Raw genomic sequence first — 23,229 nt, forward strand, 5'->3', positions numbered from 1 at the left:
CATGATTATAAATTCCGTGTAAACAAACTTACACCTTTATTGCATTGTTCAAATGGATAAAAAACTTTGTTCTTATACATTAGTCATCATTATGGTTGTCTCAAAAGGAGAGTATTTAGGGACGACATCAAAAGATCAATGTAGGATAAAAAACTAAAATCAAATAGTTTGGGGGTTGGGGGGTTAAAATTACTGCAAGTTTTGTTTATCAAAAATCGATTTTACATATATCCATATTGGTCAATTAATTCTTCCCAAATTAAGTTAAGAGGAGGGGGTTCAATGAAAAAACTATGTGAATTAAGTTTTTTATCCTACATTGAACTTTTGATGTCGTCCCTTACGATATTATTTTTAAAATTTCTAACATCAAAATAATGTTATCCGAATAATTCAGTCCCTCTCCGTCATTGATCTCTTCTTTTTTTGCGTTAAGGATAAACACCTCTGAGGAGTAAAACATTTCTAGAATTATACTTTTTTTCTTATCCTGACTTTTGCATTTATATGACTGTAATAAAGTGATTCATGAAGAAAACATCGTATGGTGGTGCACTTCTTTTTTTGCTACGGCCATTTGAAAGTACCCCATTCTTAATGATTTTCCCATCTTTTATAAGTTTCTTCCCATTTTTTGGGTTATTATCATGAAAAAAATCAGTTTCGCAATTAAACTTTTTTTTCATACTTTCACTAAGGATGAAGTGGACCAATCTGAATAAATTTAACTTAAAAAAAACTATAGGTTGGTGTTAATATTAGAAAGTTTTATACAATTTTGTTGCCTAGAACAAAATGCATTTTATTTCAACTTCTTTGTTATAAATGATTGAAAAATACATATCTAGTAAGAATTTTGAAAAGAAAAAATTGATATGGGATGTACATATTTTTGGTAAAATCTTTTCTTTGTACCACTCAACATTTCGGCTGATGACACTAACCGGATTGGTTATAAAATTTGAAAAATTTATTACTCAAAACTGCTTATTTGTTCACAATTTTTTTCAAAGAGTTTAGGTTGATTATAATATTTTTTAAATTCATTGATATTTTTCACTTGTATCACATGTTTTGGAAATAATTCCCGAACGAGATTTCAACGAGACTGACACATCAGAAGAATACATCCTTAATGTAGCATGGAACAGCGGAATATAACAACTGAATTATTCGTATTACGGAGTAAATGATAAGGTGTTCATAGAATTGAATATTTTTTTTTCATTTTCCAATTCTTTACTCTAAATGAAAGCAAATACAGCTCCGTTATTTCTTTGGTGTGAAAGAATTTTTCATTTTCCATTTCGTTCGTAAATATGACAAATCAACTATACAATTATCCATCTACCAATTAGTTAATACACTGATTGCTGCTATATGTAAACCTTAAGCCAGTTTGCCTATATAAGTAGATTTTACCAGTAATTATATGTTTATTTCAGACTAATTCAATTTGTTTATATTGCCAGTAATTATATGTTTATTTCAGACTAAGTCAATTTGTTTATATTGCCAGTAATTATCTGTTTATTTCAGACACAGCATGCGGTGGCAGGTTTCGCCTTAGAAAAAAGGAACAGTATATTACCTCCCCTGGATATCCCAATGAATACACAGACAGCATGGAATGTCAATATGTTATACAGGTGAACAACTCTTTATTGAAATAAATGTTGATAGAATAATGGTTTAATAGTAGATTTTTAAACGTGCAGTTGCAAATATAACAGGTATATTGAGGAGTAAAATGCAAAAACAGGTTTTAAGGTGGATTGGGATATTAGTTGAATATCACACTTACCAAACGGTTTCTGTTTTTGCCTTTCCAAGATTTTGAGTCTGGGGCTACTGGATAAGGAATTCTATTTCTCACTTTCAAGACATGTCTCAGTTTCTCAGTTCAAAATTGACATTTTTAAAGTTGGAAATTCCAAGATTAATGTTGAAAATTCCAAGATTAAAGTTGAAAATTCAAAGATTAAAGTTGATAATTCTAATATTAATGTTGGAAATTCCAAGATTAAAGTTGATAAATCCAAGATTAAAGTTGGAAATTCCAAGATTAATGTTGAAAATTCCAAGATTAAAGTTGACAATTCCAAGATTAATGTTGAAAATTCCAAGATTAAAGTTGATAAATCCAAGAAAAAAGTTGGAAATTCCAAGATTAAAGTTGATAATTCCAAGATTAAATCGACAATTTGAAAAAAAAAGAATGGCCTTAATACGCTACCGTAGATACCAGTCTTTCAACATTTGTGTGTACCTAATATCTTTTATTCTGGAATAATTATATGCTGCCAACAGAAATCCAAGATTCTGTTGAGCATACATTTTACGATTATATCATAGTCTCTTTAGTTATCACGTGATTAATCATGCTAAAAATTGCATATGGAGATTGTGATTGGGAATTATTAGTACCTTCAATAAACCTACAAGTTTTACTCGCAGAAAACTACCAACGTTCAACGTTAAAAAAGTTCGAGCTTTGCTAGCGAGTGGGCGAAACATTACTTTCCTGAATATCACAAGAAAAATTTCGCCACAAAAACAAATCGTTATCGATTCGTTTCCTTTTTGCTACTTATTGTTCTGCTATATGAAAAAAATATTCCAGAAATTTTATGAATAATATTTTTATAGACAAGGCGAGACAGACGGATAGAAGTAACATTTGAGGTTTTTGAACTGGACGTAACAAGTGGTTGTAAAGACGATTATGTTCTAGTACAAAAATCAAACAGTGCATTAGATACAGGAAAGAAGTAAGTTAAAATTATAGGTGCAATTTGTAAGTTTACAAAAAACTTTTTTATCCTATTATTATGTATCATATATTCTTGTTCTTTAATAAGAGTTTGAAAAAAATAAAATATTTGCTTTATTTATTTAAGTGGGGTATATTTCAAAGATATCTGTAAAAATCTGATAATTTTAGGAAAGGACAAGGTACGATAAGGGGCGTTTTTGGCCCCCTCTCCAAATAAGTTTATATTAATATCATTGATGGTCTTAGTATAGAAACTTGAAAAAAAACAATGATTTTTATTGTGGTCCTGTGAAAGGAAGGTTGCCTAGCAACGGTTTTTATCAAATATCAAAAGTATCAAAATGGTTACAGCAACAAAACATGAATTAAATCAGCGGAAGTTGACAAATCTATTGATGTTTAAAAAAATATAGGTTTTAAAATTTTAATGGCACGTCACTTTTAATTTGAATGAAAATTTTGGGCCGTTCTCTGGTACTTATAATACCTTGTCCTTTGGCAAAATAAACATACTATTGGGTGTTGCCCAAGATAAGTTTTGGCGATGGGTTATTATTGATAATTTTTGGCGATGGGTTATTATTGATATTTTTTGGCGATGGGTTATTATTCAATCTTATAAATGCCTTCTGTTTTGGACTTAACTATTTATTATTTGTTAGTATTTATTGTGAGACAGTATATTGTCTTCCATTATTACTTTATATGTTATTCTGTCATAGCTGTGTACGTGCAAAAGAGAGGCAAAAGATACCAAAGGGACACTCAAACTCATAAGTCGAAAACAAACTGTAGTGGTGGGTCGAGGGAGGTCCGGGGTTGGAACCCCCCTTTCTTTGACATTCACTGCTTTTGAATGGGGACATATGGTTGGAACCCCCCCCCCCCCCCCCTTTTTTTAAAAATGGCTGGATCCGCCCCTGAACTGACAATGCCATGGCAAAAAAGCAAAAAAAAAAACGACCAAAAGACAAACAACAATACACAAAACACAACATAAAAAACCGAAGACTGAACAATACGATGTAACACGATAAATATAAATGGTTTGTACATATATGTAATGTTAAATGATGAAACTTCGGTAAATTTTGAAATGGATTTTATTTAAATTCGTTCTCTATCGTTCTCAAATAAGATAACTGGGAAGCTGGCAATTGCTTTAATTCCTGTCCCACAAATCCTACAAAAAATCTAAGCAAATAGACAATATCTTTCAAATAAACTTATTGATAATTCAAATAGTACATGCATGTATGAAAAAAGGTTTAAACACGTTGTTATGTTAAAGTATCAAGCTAAATCAGTTAATCTTAAATAATGCTTTGTTTTCTTGTAGATATTGCGGCGAAGGACTGCGAAACAAAACATTGATTTCCGATGGCAATCTTATGATCCTCACCTTCATATCAGACATGCGCACATCTGGTATAGGATTCAAAGCCAAAGTAAAGGCAATACCACCGAGGTATGGAGCTGGACGAGGAGATCCGACAAACTTTCTTGGTTCTTTCTATTCGGTTTTCTCTTCAAACAACGAACAGACCCAATCTAATTCCTATCTTGAAAGTGCGTGGAATATATTTAGAAATATGGACCTCTCAAATATTCTTCGATAAAAGAAGGAAAAAGACGTTTGTGTTGCAGTTCCAACAAACATTGCTGTGACAATGCTTTTTCAACATTTAGCTCTTTCCAGAAAACTTCTAAATTTGACTCTAAAATTATACGAAACAGATTTTTCCTGTTAATTTTCATTTCATGTATGCTTTATATAAGTGTCTTCTTTTCTTTCAATTGCATAATTCTCATGACTTAAGGGAAATATAAGATGAAGCTTTTTGATATTGAATTTACATTTTCTCACATTTTTTTCTACATTTGAGTGATCTTGTATTTCTTTTTAAAATTGAATTTTGAATCACAATTTCAAATCTAAAAGTTTCGAAAATGACTTTCTGGAAATATGTGTACTGATGCCAGTTTCTTCTATATGAGATTATTTTATGTTTCTATTAATACAAAATGTATTATGTATAAAATTAAATGTATATATTTGAGTGTTAACAAACTTTGTATACAGACAGACCTACAAACCTGTTTGAAAGGTCAGTAGTGTTTTTGGAGTGGGTTGGTGGTTTATATCATTTTCGTCTAATCGGATTATGTCCACTTCTCTCATAGCTTGAGTCTCTGGTCTAACATTACCCCCAAACATGGATGGGTACATAGATGGATTTTTACGTCCCACTTGCATTTGTAAGCCTTATACCATGTGTTTCTTTAGTACCAGAGCATGAGCCTGGTTTTGTTTGGCGAATACCAGTTCTTCGTTGTAGTAGATTAATTAGCTACATAAGCAGGATATGTGCTTGCAATGAAAGAGTCTGCATAAAAAAAAACCTGCTATCCGACCCCAATATCTGACTACGGTAATGATTCTGGTTGTTTTACCCAAATCATTGTAATTCCGAATGACAAGGTGCGCTGTATAAAGATTGTATTTTATAAATAAAAGGAAGTGTAAAATTTAGGTAGAAAATATTACATTTGAAAATAAAATTAACCCTTTGCAAATTTTATGCATCTGAGGCACTTTTCTGGATTTATCCACATTGGGAATGCTTAAAGCGTCAAGGATGCCGTATCCCAACAACCGAAAACCCAGAAGGCATGCACCAAGTGATCAACGTGATACTGCCATCGGCAAAAGAAAAGTGTCTATACAATATGTCACTCCGAGTCCAAAAGAAATCACAAATTAAATACAGATGAGAAGATTTTCCATCAACATCAAGTTTTCCGAATGACAAAAACTTGGGAAAGATGCAAAAGACAACAACTGACGAGATTTCTGACACGGAACAGGACATAAATTAAAGAGGCGGGGCCTAATTCCCATTTGTTTGTTTCACTCACATGGTCAAACTCTAAAAGTTGTCAAACTATACTGGAAATGAATTTAAAAGGCGTCTATGTCATATATTTTAAATATTTCTAATCAATTTTACATACTTCCATAACATTAAAATGTTGTTCTACGCTGCAGGTAACTGTAGAAGATCTTTTGATACAAAACTTTTAATATTATTGGTTCTTTTTCTGAAAATGTTGGACTGAAGAACGTCGATAACCAAAATGAACTGATTTGTATCCGTAAAAGAAATTACAGCTTATTTACTTCCAACAGAATTTTGGTTTAATATGCTATCAAATAATTGGGACTAAAAATTTGACAAAGTTGCTTTTTTTGGCCATTTTACGGGCGTTAACTATTTTGGCAATTTTATAATGAAAATAACCGATAATGTTGTTAGCACAAAGTAGGGCTTTGAAAAAATGAATTTAAGTAAAAAATGAAATATTTTTTGAAAAAGTCCCTGGTATGAAACAATTGAGGGGAAACTGGTTTTGTTTTTATTTCAACCCCTTTCAGTCTAGAACAACAGAGTAACAAATTTAAAGGTACATAAAAGTACTGCGGTTAGTTTGAGATAGACTTTTAAATAATTACATTACATGTATGTTTCATGAGAATCTGTTAGTTTGATTGGCTAACAACAATCGCACGCCATTCAAAAATTAACCTTCATATCAAAATGAAATGTTACATTCGTGATGACACGTGCTTCCACAAAAAAGTCCACAGGTAAATAAAAGAATAACTTTATAAAAAAAAATTTTCATGGCCTTAATAGCATGGAGGGGTCGTTTACTGGATTTATCCAATCCGCCAGTGAGATGTGTGTCCGTCTGATGTGATAACAAGCTGGTTGGATACGTTTAATATAAAAATAGGTGATGACAAGCTAGTAGGATTCGTTTAATATAATAACAGTCAATCTCTGTTAAAACTGGATATACGAATTTTGATCCCTAGTGACTGTCTATAACAAAAATACAAAGACAACTTGAAGAACAACTAAATAAACGTCAATGAGACAGCAACCCAACGATACTCATGTAAAATTAAAACTTTATTCCTTTATATTGTTTTGAATCAACTCTCCTTTGTACAATCGATCGAAAGCAAATTCAATATCAAAATTTGATTATAGAGATTTCAGCAACAAATCAAAGTATTGATTATGTGCAATTTTGTTAAACGCATGGGAGATTAATATGATCGATTGGTTTTCTATATTCTATATAAATTAGTGTATGCACACATACTTTATCAAGGGACCCGGGGTTGGGAAATGATTATAATGGTTTCCTTGCGTTCCTATTTCAACATCAAAAACCCGAGGAAAAATTGTTTTACAAAAAATAAATGGTAAGACCTAACTTAACTGTCTAAATAAATATAAATGGCCTTGTAAGAATTTGGAAAAATGATCTTGCCCAAGACCAAGACTACAACAAAATAAATATTCTGTCCCCACAAAATCAGTTTGTGTACAAAAGGGAAAGGAAATGGCCGCGTGCAACTAACCATCAGTGTCCAAACGAAATGAATGTAAGCAACTAAATTTTACAATACTGCCTTCAACAATGAGCAAAACATATACCGTATAGTTAGCTAAAACAAAGTCCCGGCATTGCAACCGTCAGTTCTATCATGAAACAATAAGTTAAAATTTCATGTTAGTTAGTGACTTCATAAACTGAACATTCCTTTCCGTGATCAGTCATAACAAGAAACTTATTCTTAGTCGGATGGAAAGCGATATCACGTGGGGTTACAAGATTTTCTAAAACTGGTTCCTTGTATCCTGTAGTCGTGTTTATTCGTACAATGGAACCTACTTCTTTGTTGGAAGTACATGCATATAATTGCCCCTTCTCATCGACGTCTAGTCCTGTGATCTCATTGTCTCTTTTCAGAGTGTAGGGAATACGACTTATTGAGCCACTTTCAGTCATATGTTTAATTGATTTGCCATCAGAAATAAATATTCCATTATGGCCTTCCATGCACATAAACTCCAGCTTAATTTTAGTTTTTAAAGACTTAACAATTGTTTGATCTTCATTTAAGACAATAACTTCCCGAGAGTTGGTATTTGAATAAATCGTGTCATTGTTAACCTTGACACAATTGAAACAGCCGCTTGTCTGGGTAAACCAAGGGTCCTCTGTGAAGTTCTCTTTATTAATTTTGCAGAGGCCTACGGCGGGAAAAGATGCATAAATATCATTTTTCAAATCACAAGTTATGTCTAAAGGGCAATATTTCACTTGTGTTGATTGAACACTGGCGCTGGCAATGTCATACATACTTATCAAAAAGTGGCATGAAAATACTATGCGATTATCTAAAGTGAAACAAGCAGAGTAAATTCTTGTAATTTTGAGCTGAGAACAACTGATCTTCTGATCAAGAAGGACTTTTCCTTGTTGAAAATGATAGGTGTGATCTTGCTGACCATTTAGTGGTCCTGGAACTGTAGTTTTACTCTTTTCTATTTTTATTCCAGATATTTTAGCTAAAATTGGTTTAATCTTTCCTATGAAGTCATATGAAGACGACCGAATTTCGTATGCTGTTAATTTCTCCTGAAATTTATCTAAGAAAGCTTCCTCCTCACCTTGTAAAAGATCTAGCGTCTTAACGGCTGCGAGAATTCTTGTTTCGGAAGCATGCTCTGCAAGCGTTTTAATAGCGGTTTGCCAGGTCTCCGATTTAATTTTTCTTGTTGTCAGATCTTTAATATTCTGTTCAATTTGGTCTTTGCATTCTTTATCAAGGACATCTACTTTTTTATCGATTACCTGTTCCAGTTCATCTAAGAACCCGATAAGTTCCTTTCGAATATTTCTTAACTTTTCTTTACATTCGTCTTTCTGGACAGATACTAAACTCAAATTGTTCTTGTAAGCCTCGACTATTCTACCTATTATAAGCGAAAAATCTGACATTCGCCGTTTTAAATCCTCTATCGATGTTCCCGTTCTCACGCCTTTTGATGCTTTTTCCATTGACCTGACATCTTTGCATGCGCTATGCAATTCTCGAAGACAAAAAGCGCAACAGATTGTATCATGTTGTACACAAAAGAATGAAAGTTTCTGATCCTCGTGGATATTACAAATTTCTGGAATGTCTAAAATCGATGAATCTACTTTTTCAGCTTCAAGGATTGAGATTGTCTTGTGGTTCGCTGTTATTTTCCCTTTACGGTGAAATTTCGCGCACTCCACACAGAGATATTCAATGCAGTCGCTACAACACGAAACTGCTTTTTGATTTTCTCCATCTCGATTACATGGCTCACACCTCTGTACATGTATGTTGGAGGCGCCAGCCATTCTTTTTAGGACGCCAGGTATGTTTGGGGAATTTTTTTCTACAACAAACAATTTTAAGTGATCAAAAGTACATGTTTTTATATATTTTTTTTAATAACACGCATTGAAAGATGTTTTAACAATATATTGCACTTATACTATTTGTTAAATGAATATTTGAACTTTAATAAGTTCTTATGTACCATATTTTGTTGTTTATAGTATTTATATTGAAATGTTTTGTCATATAAACGACCACGGCAATGTTCTAATATACACCTACGGCTGAAATATGCTGGCGTATGATTTGCCTATTGAGTGCAGAATGTGGAAGCCGGTCATAGGTTTTCAATAGTCGATTCCCTAAGCTTTATAACAAAGAAGATGTGGTATGATTGCCAATGAGACAATTCCCCACAAGAGACCAAATGACACAGAAATTAACAACTATGGGTCACCGTACGGTCTTCAACAATGAGCAAAGCCCATACCGCACAGTCAGCTATAAAAGGCCCCGAAGTGACAATGTAAAACAATTCAAACGATCGAGAAAACTAACTTGTTGAGTGGTCATTTAAATAGGCGCTAGGTTTTCGGTTTGTCACCTTTTTTTGTTTTATGTATTTCTGTCATAGAGTGCATCATACAATGCATGAACGGTGACCTATTATAGTTTATAATTTCTATGTCATTTGGTCACTGATGGAGACTTGTCTCATTTTGGCAATTATACCACATCTTATTTTTATATGATACACTTGCGACTTGTTATAAAGAAGGTAATTTAGTCAAAATCCAACAGAAACAAATGTTTTGAGAGAAATAAAAGAACAGAGTTCCGATGTCCCCCGCACCTTTTTGCCTGTCCAAGAGCAATAACTAAAACTAGAGGCTTGAAAGTGCCTGTGTCGCTAACTTTGGTCTATGTGCATATTCAACAATGGACACTCTCCAACATTGTAGACGAGAATAGAATTCATGACAAAAATATATGTTTTGTTGTTCTTGTATTGCTGATAATTTAGTCTGTTTAGTTTCTCTCTATCTTTTTAAGTTTTTGCTCAAAACACAAAAGAGGGTAAAAAAATCCTCATTTAAGGGCAATCACTCCTATAAAGAGTGACAGTCTACTACCTATATCGGCAAAAATTAACTTGTAAGTAGATCTTGCCTTGCTGATCATTTTTGCATATTTAAGTTTCTATCTATCTATTATAATTTTAAAGATACAAGACAAAAACGCAAAAGATTGGTAAAAGTCATCATCAAAGGGCAATAACTCTATGAGACTTATTTGTAGAACGTGTCTTGCTGAATATTTTTGCAATTAAAAGTTCCTCTCTATCTATTATAGTTTTCAAGATAAGAGGCAAAAATGAAATGAAATAAAATGGTAAAATTTGTCATTTAAGGGCAATAACTCCTATACGAAGTTGTCTGGCAGTTTTGACGAATACGGACATTTGGTTGAGCTCAACATTCTGAACATTTCATCATCTGTAAGATTTTCTCTATTTATAATGGTTTTCAAAATAATAGACACAACTTGCATTTAACCCCTTTGTTCTATTTTAGCCATGTCGGCCATCTTGATTGCCAGGCGGTATCATTGGACATTTTTTGTATACTAGATACCCCAATGATAATTGTGACCAAGTTTAGTTAAATTTGGCCCAGTAGTTTCAGAGGAGTAGTTTTTTTTTATAAAAGTTAACGGACGACGACTACGACGGAAGACGACGGACGACGAACGCCAAATAATGAGAAAAGCTCACCTGGCCTGAGCTAAAAATATATATTTTTGGTCCTTAAAATCGTTCTATAGATATCTCATAGAAATGTAGGCTTGAGAGCGATTACAAATAAATTTTCCATATAATTAATATTTCCAAGGATATAACTTTTAAAAAAATAGTTCATCGGCACTGAGTTTCGAACTAGCCCGATACATTGCGCCAAAAGCCTTTGATGTAAATGTCATACAAATGTGGCAAGAATTGTACATATTAGAGCACTTACAATGCAATGTTTCATATACTTGATATTGTCGATGGGCATAATTCTATGAAAAATAGAGGATCGGCACAGATTTCAAAGGTGTCAGAGACATCGCTGACATACACTTTTGAAATAAATTTCATAAAAGCTGTATAGAATTGTGCACGCACTTTTCCATATAACTGATATTTTCAAGGGGCGTAACTCTTTAAAAATAGATGATCTCATTGTTTTTCTTCCTGGTCCGAGACATAACAGACAAACAATGATACCTTTTGATAAAATTTCATAAAATTCTGGCCAGAATTGCATTCATAAGTGAGAGCGCTTACATTGCAATTATTCTTATAATTAGTATTTCCAAGGAGCATTATCCTTTTCAAAATAGTTAATCTGCACTGATTTTCGAATTTGTCCGAGATATTGCTAAAAAAAAATACATGTGAGAGTGCTTACAAGACTGGACAGGAGGACGGACAAACAAACTATCGTTATTTCTGTGTCCACTCAACGCGTCGCGGGGGGGGGGGGGGGGGGGGGGAGATAACATTCAGATGTGCTAGCGATAGTGTACATAAATGTAAAAAATGGATAGTTCATTTTAGGTCACAAACCAAATGTGTCTTACCCTCGATGACGGTGAGGTTCAAAAAAGCATGAATCGCTCTGCTGACAAAGATATGCAATATTTTATTGCCATATTTTGTTCACCAGTATATCAATCAATTATTTTTATAAAAAATCCCAAATTATTTATTTTTATTAATATTCAGCTTTTTCAAGTGCCTCAAGTGAAATCAGTGTCTTTTAATTAATTTACTCTGTTCAGTGCCAGAATCACATTTTTTTTTTCAGCAAACGTAACAAAATATTTATAAAATCTATTAAGCCCTAATCCTTTCTCAAAATCGAATGGAACCCCGCTTAATAGTCATTAAAAGTATTTAGTACCATTGAATCATCTTAGTTTCCTTGTTTATGAAGTCAATATCTAAAAACAAGAATGTGTCCATAGTACGCGGATGTACTATCATTTTCTATGTTCAGTGGACCGTGAAATTGGGGTCAAAACTCTAATTTGGCATTAAAATTAGAAAGATTATACCAAAGGGAACATGTGTACTAAGTTTGAAGTTGATTGGACTTCAACTTCATCAAAAACTACCTTGACAAAAAACTTGAAACTGAAACGGGACAGGCGGACAAACGAACGGACGGACGGACGGACGGACGAACGGACACACAGACCGAAAAACATAATGCCCCTAGCTGGGGCATAAACATAAAAGTTTTCGTAAAAGAGCACGACAGTTTCAGTCATGTGACTAATTACTACCTTTTCCCTTGCTGGTGAGGTTTGTTAATTACAATTTCTGTCTACGTATTACAGTTTTAAAGATAAAAATGTGAAAAAGTTAATATAGGTGCCAAAATGATCATTTAAGGGCAATAACTCATATAAGACAACTGGAAATTTATGTCATGTTTACTTATTTGTAGAACTAACGTTTACTAATCGTGTTTGAGGTTTCCCATATATCTCTATTCTGTATAGCTTTCAATAATATATCGGTAAATTCCACAATCATAACAAAATCGGTAATAAATCGTCTGGCTGGACAAACGGGGGAGAAGATCTTGATATTCAATAGCACTGGCCTGCAAGATTTTCTCTATAATTGTGGTTTAAAAATATATGGTAATTGCTTCCATATAACCCTTATATTCTCTTTGGTTGTGTTTTTTTTTTTTTTTTTTGCCTATGGCGGCCTTGATGAGCTTGATAGGCAGGAACACAAAACACAATTTTATATATTACAATCACTTAGAATCATTTAGCTGATGTTTGATTGAAATTGATCCAGTGGGTTCAGATAAAAAGATGCCGATAGACGGATGCCAAGTGATGGAAATAGTTCACACGACTCAAAGGATAAGGTTATATATATATATATATATAGCGTAACAGGAAATGCTCAAAATGATAATGAATTGATTGTGAATTCGTTACATCCAGTGGCAAATAGTCTCATGCATATTGAGGACGTGATCAAATTTACAATTCATAAAATAGCGTGAAATTTAGGCATTCAAATACCAAACGTACATTTAAACAAAGGAATTGGACAAAAGAAAAGGCAAAGCCTATACCAATCCTTTCCCATATCATATTTATCTGATAATTCATAGCTCATTCATTATTGCAATGCGTCAAGGAAGACAACCCCTACGTCTTGATATATTTTATTGGGTTTGCATTTTTAATAAAAAAAATTATAATTAATTCTTACCAGTTCACTACTTAAAATATTAATGTACTGTGTTATACCACATTATTAGTAATGGTAGGGAAACAACTAGAATCTTTTAAGTGATATGTACTCAAATTCACTGCAACAAAGTTTTTATACTTATATAAATAATATTATTGTTTATTCTAATACATAGTATGACAGTATACCATCTTATTACAAAGTCAGTTAATTTCATGATTTTATTAATAAAAAAAATTAAATGAACTATTGATAAATATATTTGCAAAAAGATTGAACACAAATTGATTATTTTTTTTTTATTTGATGTTAGATTTGTTTTTATTAAAACCCGAAAGTGGTAAAAATTACACTGTGGTTAAAGTCTAATGAATAGTTATACTATTAGAGTGTTGTTTTATCTTTCACTGTAATTAATTTTGATATATGAAAGTTTTGGTTATCGTTTGTTAAAGTCATTTAGTTAAATGGCTATCCTGCAATAAGATATTAGCCTAGCATGTTCTCGAGGTCACGTAGTAAATACTTTGATATGATTTATATGTTTTGTTTTTGTAAACAAAGAGTTGGAGAATATTTGGAGATTATTTAGATCAGTTGGAGAATATCTAGAGATTATTTAGGTCAGTTGGAGAATATTTGGAAAATATTTAGGTTAGTTGGAGAATATTTAGGTGATTTGAAGAATATATTGGAATTGATGGATATATAAGGGCCATCTGTTTCAGTGTTAGGAAGAATTGAGTACGAGAAGGAAACGATAAAATATGAAACGTTAAAAAGTGTTTGTGATAGTCTAGGCAGATCTTGGCAGAACCTTGTGAGATTCAGTGAAAGTTGACTTATATAACTGTTGGGTTTTTTTAAACAGTATTGGACACTGTTGCGTGTTTTTGTGCGCACAGTATTGGACAATGTTGCGTGTTTTTTTTTTTTGTTTTTTTTTTGTGCACAGTATTGGACACTGTTGTGTGGTTTTTGTGTGCACAGTATTGGATACTGTTGTGTGGTTTTTGTGTGCACAGTATTGGATACTGTTGCGTGTTTTTATGCGCACAGTATTAGACACTGTTGCGTCGTTTTCGTGCGCACATTATTGGACACTGTTGTGCGGTGTCTCCGCACAGTATTGGACACAGTTGGGCGGTTTTTGTCCGCACAGTATTTGACATTGTTTTGTGGTTTTTTGTCCGCACAGTACTAGACACTGTTGCGTGGTTTCCGCACAGTATTGGACACTGTTGCGGAGTTTTTGTCCGCACAGTGTTGGACACTGTTGCGTGGTTTTTATGCGCACATTATTGGACACTGTTGTGCGGTTTTTTGTCTGCACAGTATTGGACACAGTTGGGTTGTTTTTGTCCGCTTAGTATTGAACACTGTTTTGTGTTTTTTTTTTGTCCCCACAGTATTGGACACTGTTGTGTGGTTTTTATCCGCACAGTATTGGACACTGTTGCGTGTTTTTTTGTCGAGCCTACGACTTCTGTCGCCGAAAGCTCGACATAGGGATAGTGACCTGGCGGCTGCGGCGGCGGCGTTAACTGGGAACCTTAAGTTTTCGTCTGTCATCTGTTCATTGTCCTTGATCTCATTTTCATGGTAAAGTGACTACTTGAAAAAAAAAGTTAAGATTTTTAGTATTCTGAATTTCTCTTTTATGATGAGTAATATGATAACTATACTTGGTATGTACGAAGCTTGCAAGGTCCTCATGCCCGTCAGACAGTTTTACTTGACCTCGACCTCATTTCATGGAGCAGTGAACAAGGTTAAGTTTTCGTGGTCAAGTCCATATTTCAGATACTATAAGCAATAGGTCTATTATATTTGGTGTACGGAATGGTTTTTAGGTGTACATGTCCACCTGGTACATGTAGCTGTCATTTGACCTTGACCTCATTTTTACGGTTCATTGCTCAATGTTACGTTTTTGTTTTTTTGTCTGTTTTTCTAATACCATAAGCAATAGGTCAACTATATTTGGCGTATGGAATAATTGTAAGGTGTATATGTCTGTCTTGCAATTATCATCGGACCATGACCTCTTTTTCATGGTTCATTGGTCAATCTTAAGTTTTCCTGGTTAAGTTTTTTTCTTAGATACTATATGCAATAGGTCAACTACGTTTAAAGCATATAATGATTGTAAGGTGTACATGTCTGTCTGGCAGGGTTCATCTGACCTTGACCTCATTTTCATGGATAATTGACAATGTTAAGTATTCATGGTTAAGTTTGTTTCTTAACGGGTAGATACTATGTGCAATAGGTCAACTATAGTTAAAGCATATTTGGTGTATGGAATGATTGTAAGGTGTACATGTATTTCCAGTTTGGTTTATCTGACCTTGACCTCATTTTCTTGGATCATGTTAAGTTTATATGGTAGTTGTAGTAAAGCTTTATATTTAGGACTACCAAAATAAAATCAATGAAGGCGAGACATTTCAGTGTGTTCACTCGTGTGTTTGCACAGTATTTGACACTGGTGTGTGGTTTTTTGTCCGCACAGTATTGTGTTATTAATAAGTACGATTCACTTTTGGAAGTTATGTGCCTATAGCCTATACATGACTTCATACAGGAACTTCTTAGGAAGAAAGATAAGAAGTTAGCAATATCCTTTAACTCTACGTTCCGCTATATAGATGATGTTCTCTCACTAAATAATACAAAATTTGGTGACTATGTTGAACGAATCTATCCCATCGAACTAGAGATAAAGGATACTACAGATACAGTTAAGTTTGCCTCATATCTTGACTTACATCTAGAAATTGACAATGAGGGTCGGTTGAAAACAAAACTTTACGACAAAAGAGATGATTTCAGCTTCCCAATTGTGAACTTTCCATTTCTATGTAGCAACATTCCAGCAGCGCCTGCATACGGAGTATATATCTCCCAATTTATACGATATTCCCTGGCTTGTGTTTCCTATCATGATTTCCTTGATAGAAGATTGCTGCTCACAAGGAGGCTTTTAAGCCAAGAGTTCCAAATGGTGAAGTTGAAATCATCCCTTCGTAATTTTAACGAAGGCATTACGAGTTGGTTGACCGTTATGGAATAACCGTTTCACAGATGATATCGGATATGTTCCTTATGTCGTAACTACAATACCCTTCCCTTTTCACGAATGTGACTTACCGAATTAGACTATTTACCGGATTTGTAATAACATAAGCAACACGACGGGTGCCACATGTGGAGCAGGATCTGCTTACCCTTCCAGAGCACCTGAGATCACCCCCAGTTTTTGGTGGGGTTCGTGTTGCTTAGTCTTTAGTTTTCTATGTTGTGTCATCTGTACTGTTGTTTGTCTGTTTGTCTTTTATTTTTGGCCATGGCGTTGTCAGTTTGTTTTCGATCTATGAGTTTGACTGTCCCTCTGGTATCTTTCGTCCCTCTTCTATATAGTTTCTCCAGCAGTTTTATTTGTGATTTGAATTATATATTGTATATTATGTAAATATTCGTCCAGATTGGAATTATAAATTAATAAACAATAGATTAGTCAATTTACTAGTATATTTTCATTTAACAAAACTGCACATTACTTGTTTATCTGTCGTCATATCGTCCGTCAATTCAATGTACCCTGACCTGAAAGTTTCGTTATACTCGACCGCCATGGCAATATTATGTAGTAGAGAATTGATAAATTATAAAAATCGACCAGTTTCTTGATTATATTGCTGTGTATTTATGTGTAAACATTTATTTTTATCAATATTTAGATCGTAGCAGCCCTGATGTAGGTTATCAAGATTGCTACTGTTGAATATTCTCAGTTTTCGAAAGACCTCATATTTTTGATGAATATAAATTGTGCATATATTAAAGAAATGGAAATGGTCTTCTATCTGGTCTCCACAGACAAACAGAGAGCTGTCTGACAAATGATCACAAAAGAGGGGATGTTTTATATTACTAGGCTCATTTCACAACTGACAGTGCATTATATTATTTTTTTCGTGAATCAGTGGGAAAAAAAACTGGACAGGGACTAATATCCTCATTGAGCATTTATTTTGAATCCTGTAAAGCTTAATTATACTTATTCTTACTTCTCCATCAAGTGAATTCCTATTTTCAGAGTATATGGGATACAACTGTTTTTTATTAGCAGACCATACTTAACATTAGTGATGGCGTACGACAAAACGTCTGCGGCAATGTAATTAAGAATATCTCCGGAAACAGTTTTATGAAAAAACAATAAATCGTTTTTCTGTCTCCTATTCTTGAGAAAATCCCAACCTAATTTTACGTATATTTCCCATCTACATGTAAGTGTTTCCTTTCTAAGCCCACCCTCAGATACAGTTTTAACAGCAACTAGTTGTACACGAGGTTAAATACAGACTCAATTATCTCTGATTCTTCTTTTGTACAGTTATCTCAAATTATGTTCCCATATTCCAATATAGGTATAAAACATACAATTTATAGACTTTCATGAAACAGTCTATCAATTTTTGTTTTTTTAAATATCTCATAATATGACATGACAGATTGAAGTATGTTTATCGAACAATGTAGTCACAAAAACGAAAGTAGATTCTTGATTATTATATTTAAGACCATTTAACCTTTTAAATTTTACATGGGTCATACATTATCGATGCATTAAATACATACTATATTGACTAAGCTGAAATATGTACATACCAACTATAATATTCATTCAACAACTACCCCATTATACAGTACATACATGTATATACAATTTCAGTAACTACCACGTGATATGCTAGATATATGTGTCAGTTAATCTATGGAACTCCAAAACTGTCTGATAATGTTCATTTTCATGAAGATGTGCTTTTACCGTTATATGATGTGATTTTCCGTTATATAGTGTGCTTATACCATTATATTTTTATTATAAATCTTTATTGCTAAATTAAACCCATAAGGGTCAAGCAATTCAAACAAACAATGATACAATTAAATACAATACAATGCAATGCAATGCAATGCAATACAATACAATACAATAGAACATATTTTAAGGAAGAGTTCATTTTACAAATTTATGTAAAAAATAAGACACACTTGTCTGACATGTGTCTGATCCCCTCAGTTCTAAGGACTGCTTAGATGACGTGACTTTGTCTTTAAGTCATGTACTTTGTCTTTATATACAGTTGAATCAACATTATGTGATGGAAACTCGACATTATGTGATGTGCAATTATAAAGCATAGTTCTTTCCGGATGAGATAACATCCGTCGAAAAAAATATTGCATATGATATTGTAAGATTCTTTCCGGAGGAAATTATTTTACTGTGAGATATTTTCCATTGACATTTAATTTTTACCGGAACGGTTTTACAGATAGACGGTGTGAAATTGTTGTTTTGAGCCAAAGTAGTAATATTTAAAGATTTAAATCGAAAAGTTAATAAAGAACTAAATCTATGCAAATACTATAGACTCATAATGAAGTTTCTTAAAAAAAACTAAAGAAGTGATAAAAACAACCAAATAATTGTATTGTAATCGGAAATAATATCACATATGCTAGTTGTAAAATAATATCCGGAAATAATTTGTTAGTAAAAATATCGTCCGTTTGAAACCATGCAAATTTTCTATTTCATTATTACAATATAACAAAAAAATCAACTATCATGAAAAATATGTAACAGAATCAGAAATAATGTCACATACATTTTTTATCTTATAATTATGAAATAATTTTCTGATCAATAAGAAAATACATGTAAGGTATGTGAAATACAGGTACAAATAACTGGTTTTCAGATGCGAGAACAATAAAAATGGTAAAGGTAGAAATACAGTCACATCACTACCATTACGGAACTCGACGAATCAGTTTGGTGATAATATATTCAACTATGAAATGCATTCCGGAATATAGTTTCCGAAAAATGAAAATCTCTAATAAGCACCTCCCTTTGATTGATAATTTATGCAAATATGTCCTACCTTGGAAACACATTTATCATTATGGTTATGTATATATAGATTGTGAGTACCTTTAGTTGTAGACAATGGGATTGTAGTTCCCAAGCGTATGTGAAATGTTAACCTGATAGAATTTACTGTTAAATACATTCTACATATTAAGATCGAAAGAATTTTTCTCCCCGACATAAATCTACCTCTAAAATACCATGTTTGGGAACTACTTACTGTGACAAATCATCCGCCGGAAAATATATCACAGAGGAGGAAATAAACCGTTATATAAACACCTTACAATGCATCGATTCGTTCCATTAAACAGTGTTGTCCTTTCACTTTTGTTAACGGGAAAAAAAATATAGCGATAAAACAAATTTGATTTGTGATCATTGAACCATGAGGTCAATGATAACTGACATCACAAGACGGATCATACCACTGTCATTTGTATAAATAAGTTCGAAATAGAAAGCAATGTTGTATGATTGCCAATGAGACAACTATCCAACACAGTCCAAAAGAAACGGATTTAAGCAAAACTAGATCGTCGTGCGTCCTTCAACATTGAGAAAAACTTCTACCGTATAGTTGGCCATCAAACTAGGCTCCCACATAAACAAACGGTAAAGGTCAGATAAAACCTGCCAGACGGACATGTACACCTTACAATAATTTCATACATCAAATACAGCTGAGCTATTGCTTATAGTATCTGAGAAACAAAACAAACCACAAAAAAAAATTAACATTGAACAACTGCCCATGAAAATGAGGTCAAGGTCAGATGAATCCTGCCAGTCTGACAAGTAAGCCTTACATTCATTTCACACACCAAACGTTGTGACCGTTTGATTATAGTATCTTACATAAAAACTTGAACACGATTTTACCTTAATAATTGATCGCTGATCCGAGTTATGAGGTCGAGGTCAGAGGATCTCTGTCTGACGGACATGTAGACATTGCGATGATACATATACAAAATATAGTTATCCTTTTACTCATAATAAGAGAGTATTTCACATGACAAAAAATCTATACCTTTTCCAAGCAATCGCTGAACTTTGAAGATGAGGTCAAAGGCAATGGACATATGACAGACAGAAACTTCATTAAGGCATCTACATCCAATTGGTTTGATGTATTCTGGCTTCTGTGCATCTATCCAAAGATAAATACCATGTGCCTCTACCATCTATCTTGCCATGTAACATTATTCCTTAGTGCATTCTGCAGTAAAGTTTCATGTGCAAATTCATTGCCATTTATAAATAGCCTCGGGGGGTAAGAAGACTATACTTTTAAACGCTTAAATAGAAAGGGGTAGGATATATGTTCAACCTGTTTATACTTTGTACTTTATTGAGGTTTTTTACCCCCAAAAAGTGTCTTATATAATTGTTCTATACTCCTTGTGAACCAATGAAAAAAAAAAAACATCTTCATCTTTATTTGAATACAAACCACAAATCAAATATTGGGTACATGATTTCATTATAGGGGTTTACTGTGGATTAAACCTTCTATTTAGCATATCAAACAAAGATTTAGCTTAAAAGTGTTGGAGATTCACACACAAAAATGTTATTATCAATAATATATATTGTTTATTGCAAAATTACACCCATAACGGTCAAAGCAATACAAACAAACAATACAATTAAATACAATGCAATGCAATGCAATACAATACAATAGAACATATTTTAAGAAAGAGTTCAATTAACAAATTAATGTAAAAAACACAATTATAAACTTATCTGACATGGGTCTGACCCCCTTAGTTCTTAAAACTGCTTAACGAAGACTCCAATATGACAAACAAGTTCATGGGTGGGGTTTAGAATGTGTTTTAGTTTATTAAATGCATCAAGATGTTGAAATAGTGGTACATAGTCTTTTAGATAAGCAAAAACAATTTGAACGCAATGCTATGTTAATGTCACAATACAAAAAGAAATGAAATTCGTCATCTATGACTCCACATTTTTTACATAATCGTTGTGCTCTTGGAATGTTTCTATATCTGCCCAATTCAACTGCCTATGTATAAAATTATTGCAATTTAAATATTCCTCAGGCTGACAATTAGTTTTGACTTTCCCATAAAGACAAAATTTGGATGCGGAATCCAATTTTGAAAGTTGATTTAAAGTAGTTTTTTCATATTCCTCTGAAACACACTTTTTAGTATTACATTTTAACACTTTTTTGATTGTTTAAAAGGTTTATTAATATAAGAGTGATTTTCTGGGTTTATTTTCATATCTTTAAATTATCATTCCTCATAATTTTAATTGAAACATATTTCTCGAATTCTGGAGAGACCTCGATGGAAGACTGGTCAAAGCAATTTATCTACGTGTCGATTTTATTGACAAGGACTGCTTTTTTTTTCCGGGTACTCCAGGTTCCTCCACCAATCAAAAAAATGGCCGCCATGATAAAGACATGTGAGTGGCGTTAAACACCGGGGAAAAAAAAGAAACACAATATAATTCTGCTGGAGGCAAAATTCAGAAAGTTGGAGTTTTCAAGGTAGAGAAACTGTATTTTCTTTATCCAATAGAAAGGACAAATCATAAAAATATAAATATGTTGTATGAACGGAAATTGGAAAATGTTTGTTTATTTTGCCCCTAGGGGTATGGGATAGACCTCATATATGTCATGTCGAGGGGAGTGGGAGTGGGAAAGACAGGCCATTCTCAATTGTGCAATATTTTTGGAGTGGAAGGTCTGCCGGATTCTTGATCCGACTGTATCTGTAGCATTTATAGCAACATGTACAAATTTATCGTTCATGTGTATGTACCGAGTGTTTTTTTTTACTTATTTTGAGTTTACTCCCATTGTTTTGACATACAATTCAATGGAATATTTTCAAAAAGATGTAGAGGTAATAAATCATCCTGCAAGAATTATCTGGACACTATAATATGAAAGATCACGGTTAAAATACGTCTGGCAGTGAAGTTCACAGTGATACGCATCCAATCTCCTTATTCAAAAGTTGATTCAGTATTGCAGTTTAAGTACTGAAGTTATTCAAATTTCAATGATTATTCTGACTTCTATAATGTTCATATAGTTGAAGAAGCACTATTTCAGTAATACTATTATTCCAGTGGGTTTATATCATATCATCTGGGACAACACGGACCATTAAATGCCATATTGCCTCATTGCAAAATTTGTTCATACTTGATTGTAGCTGTTTTATGGACACTTATAGGGTTACCCAATACGCTGACTTAAATATATTTGGCTCGTTTAATTTTCATAAAGTTTTGACACAATATGTATTTTGACCTGTTGACAAAAATATAAAAATTTCAAAAAATATCAACCCCATAAGTTACTGAAATTATTTCGTTAGATGCATAGCAATTTTAGAAACACTACAGTGGAGATCACTTCTAACCTCTCATCAAATCTGTCAGAATCTGTCAGGAGAACTGTTCTATGACAATATGTAGAACTGTTATCCTGACACCCTTTTAGACAGTTGTAGCTAGAACAGTTCTAACCTAGAACTGATTTGGTCAGTTCTACCTAGAACTGATCCTGACAGTTCTACCCTAGAACAGTTTTAGACAGTTCTACCTAGAACTGAACAAATCTTTGGTCAATTCTACGACTAGAATAGTTCTACGGCTAGAACAGTTCTACGACTAGAACAGTTCTACGATTAGAACTGATTTGGTCAGTTCTACGACTAGGGTAGAACTGTTCTAGGTAGAACGGTTTTAGGACAGTTTAGAACAGTTCTATGACAGATTATTCTGACAGTTCTAATGAGAGGTTAGAAGTGATCTCCACTTTAGTTGTGATCATTGAGAAGCTTGATTTTCTTTTTACTTAAAGTATGTGATTAAAACGTTCAGCTGATTTTAAAGAGTAAAATCCCATAGGTGTTATGTAACCCCTTAAAATAATGACTGTATACATATTCTGACTCAATTGTTGAATAGTTTTACTCAGTATGGAATGAAAAATAACGACTTCA

General features: G+C 33.1%; 2 protein-coding genes across 2 annotated transcripts in view; one reads left to right on the forward strand and one right to left on the reverse strand.

Annotated features, from left to right (window-relative positions):
• LOC127704928 (blastula protease 10-like) overlaps positions 1–4,843 on the forward strand; it is a 30,481-nt gene extending 25,638 nt beyond the window's left edge. The window contains exons 11-13 of the mRNA XM_052209166.1: positions 1,540–1,649; positions 2,650–2,771; positions 4,116–4,843. Of these exons, the coding sequence (XP_052065126.1) occupies positions 1,540–1,649; positions 2,650–2,771; positions 4,116–4,395 (512 nt within the window). The 3' untranslated portion in view covers positions 4,396–4,843. The remainder of the gene's footprint in view (positions 1–1,539; positions 1,650–2,649; positions 2,772–4,115) is intronic.
• A 1,702-nt stretch (positions 4,844–6,545) lies between these two features.
• On the reverse strand, positions 6,546–18,017 carry LOC127704929 (uncharacterized). The gene is made up of 2 exons (XM_052209167.1): positions 17,956–18,017; positions 6,546–9,066 (listed from the first exon to the last, which is right to left on the reverse strand). Exons 1-2 carry the CDS (start codon positions 17,969–17,971, stop codon positions 7,364–7,366), a joined length of 1,719 nt encoding a protein of 572 aa, XP_052065127.1. The 5' UTR covers positions 17,972–18,017; the 3' UTR covers positions 6,546–7,363.
• Positions 18,018–23,229: the final 5,212 nt, after the last annotated feature.

The sequence above is a fragment of the Mytilus californianus genome, unplaced genomic scaffold (assembly GCF_021869535.1).
Source record: "Mytilus californianus isolate M0D057914Y unplaced genomic scaffold, xbMytCali1.0.p SCAF_6, whole genome shotgun sequence".
Taxonomy (NCBI): domain Eukaryota; kingdom Metazoa; phylum Mollusca; class Bivalvia; order Mytilida; family Mytilidae; genus Mytilus; species Mytilus californianus.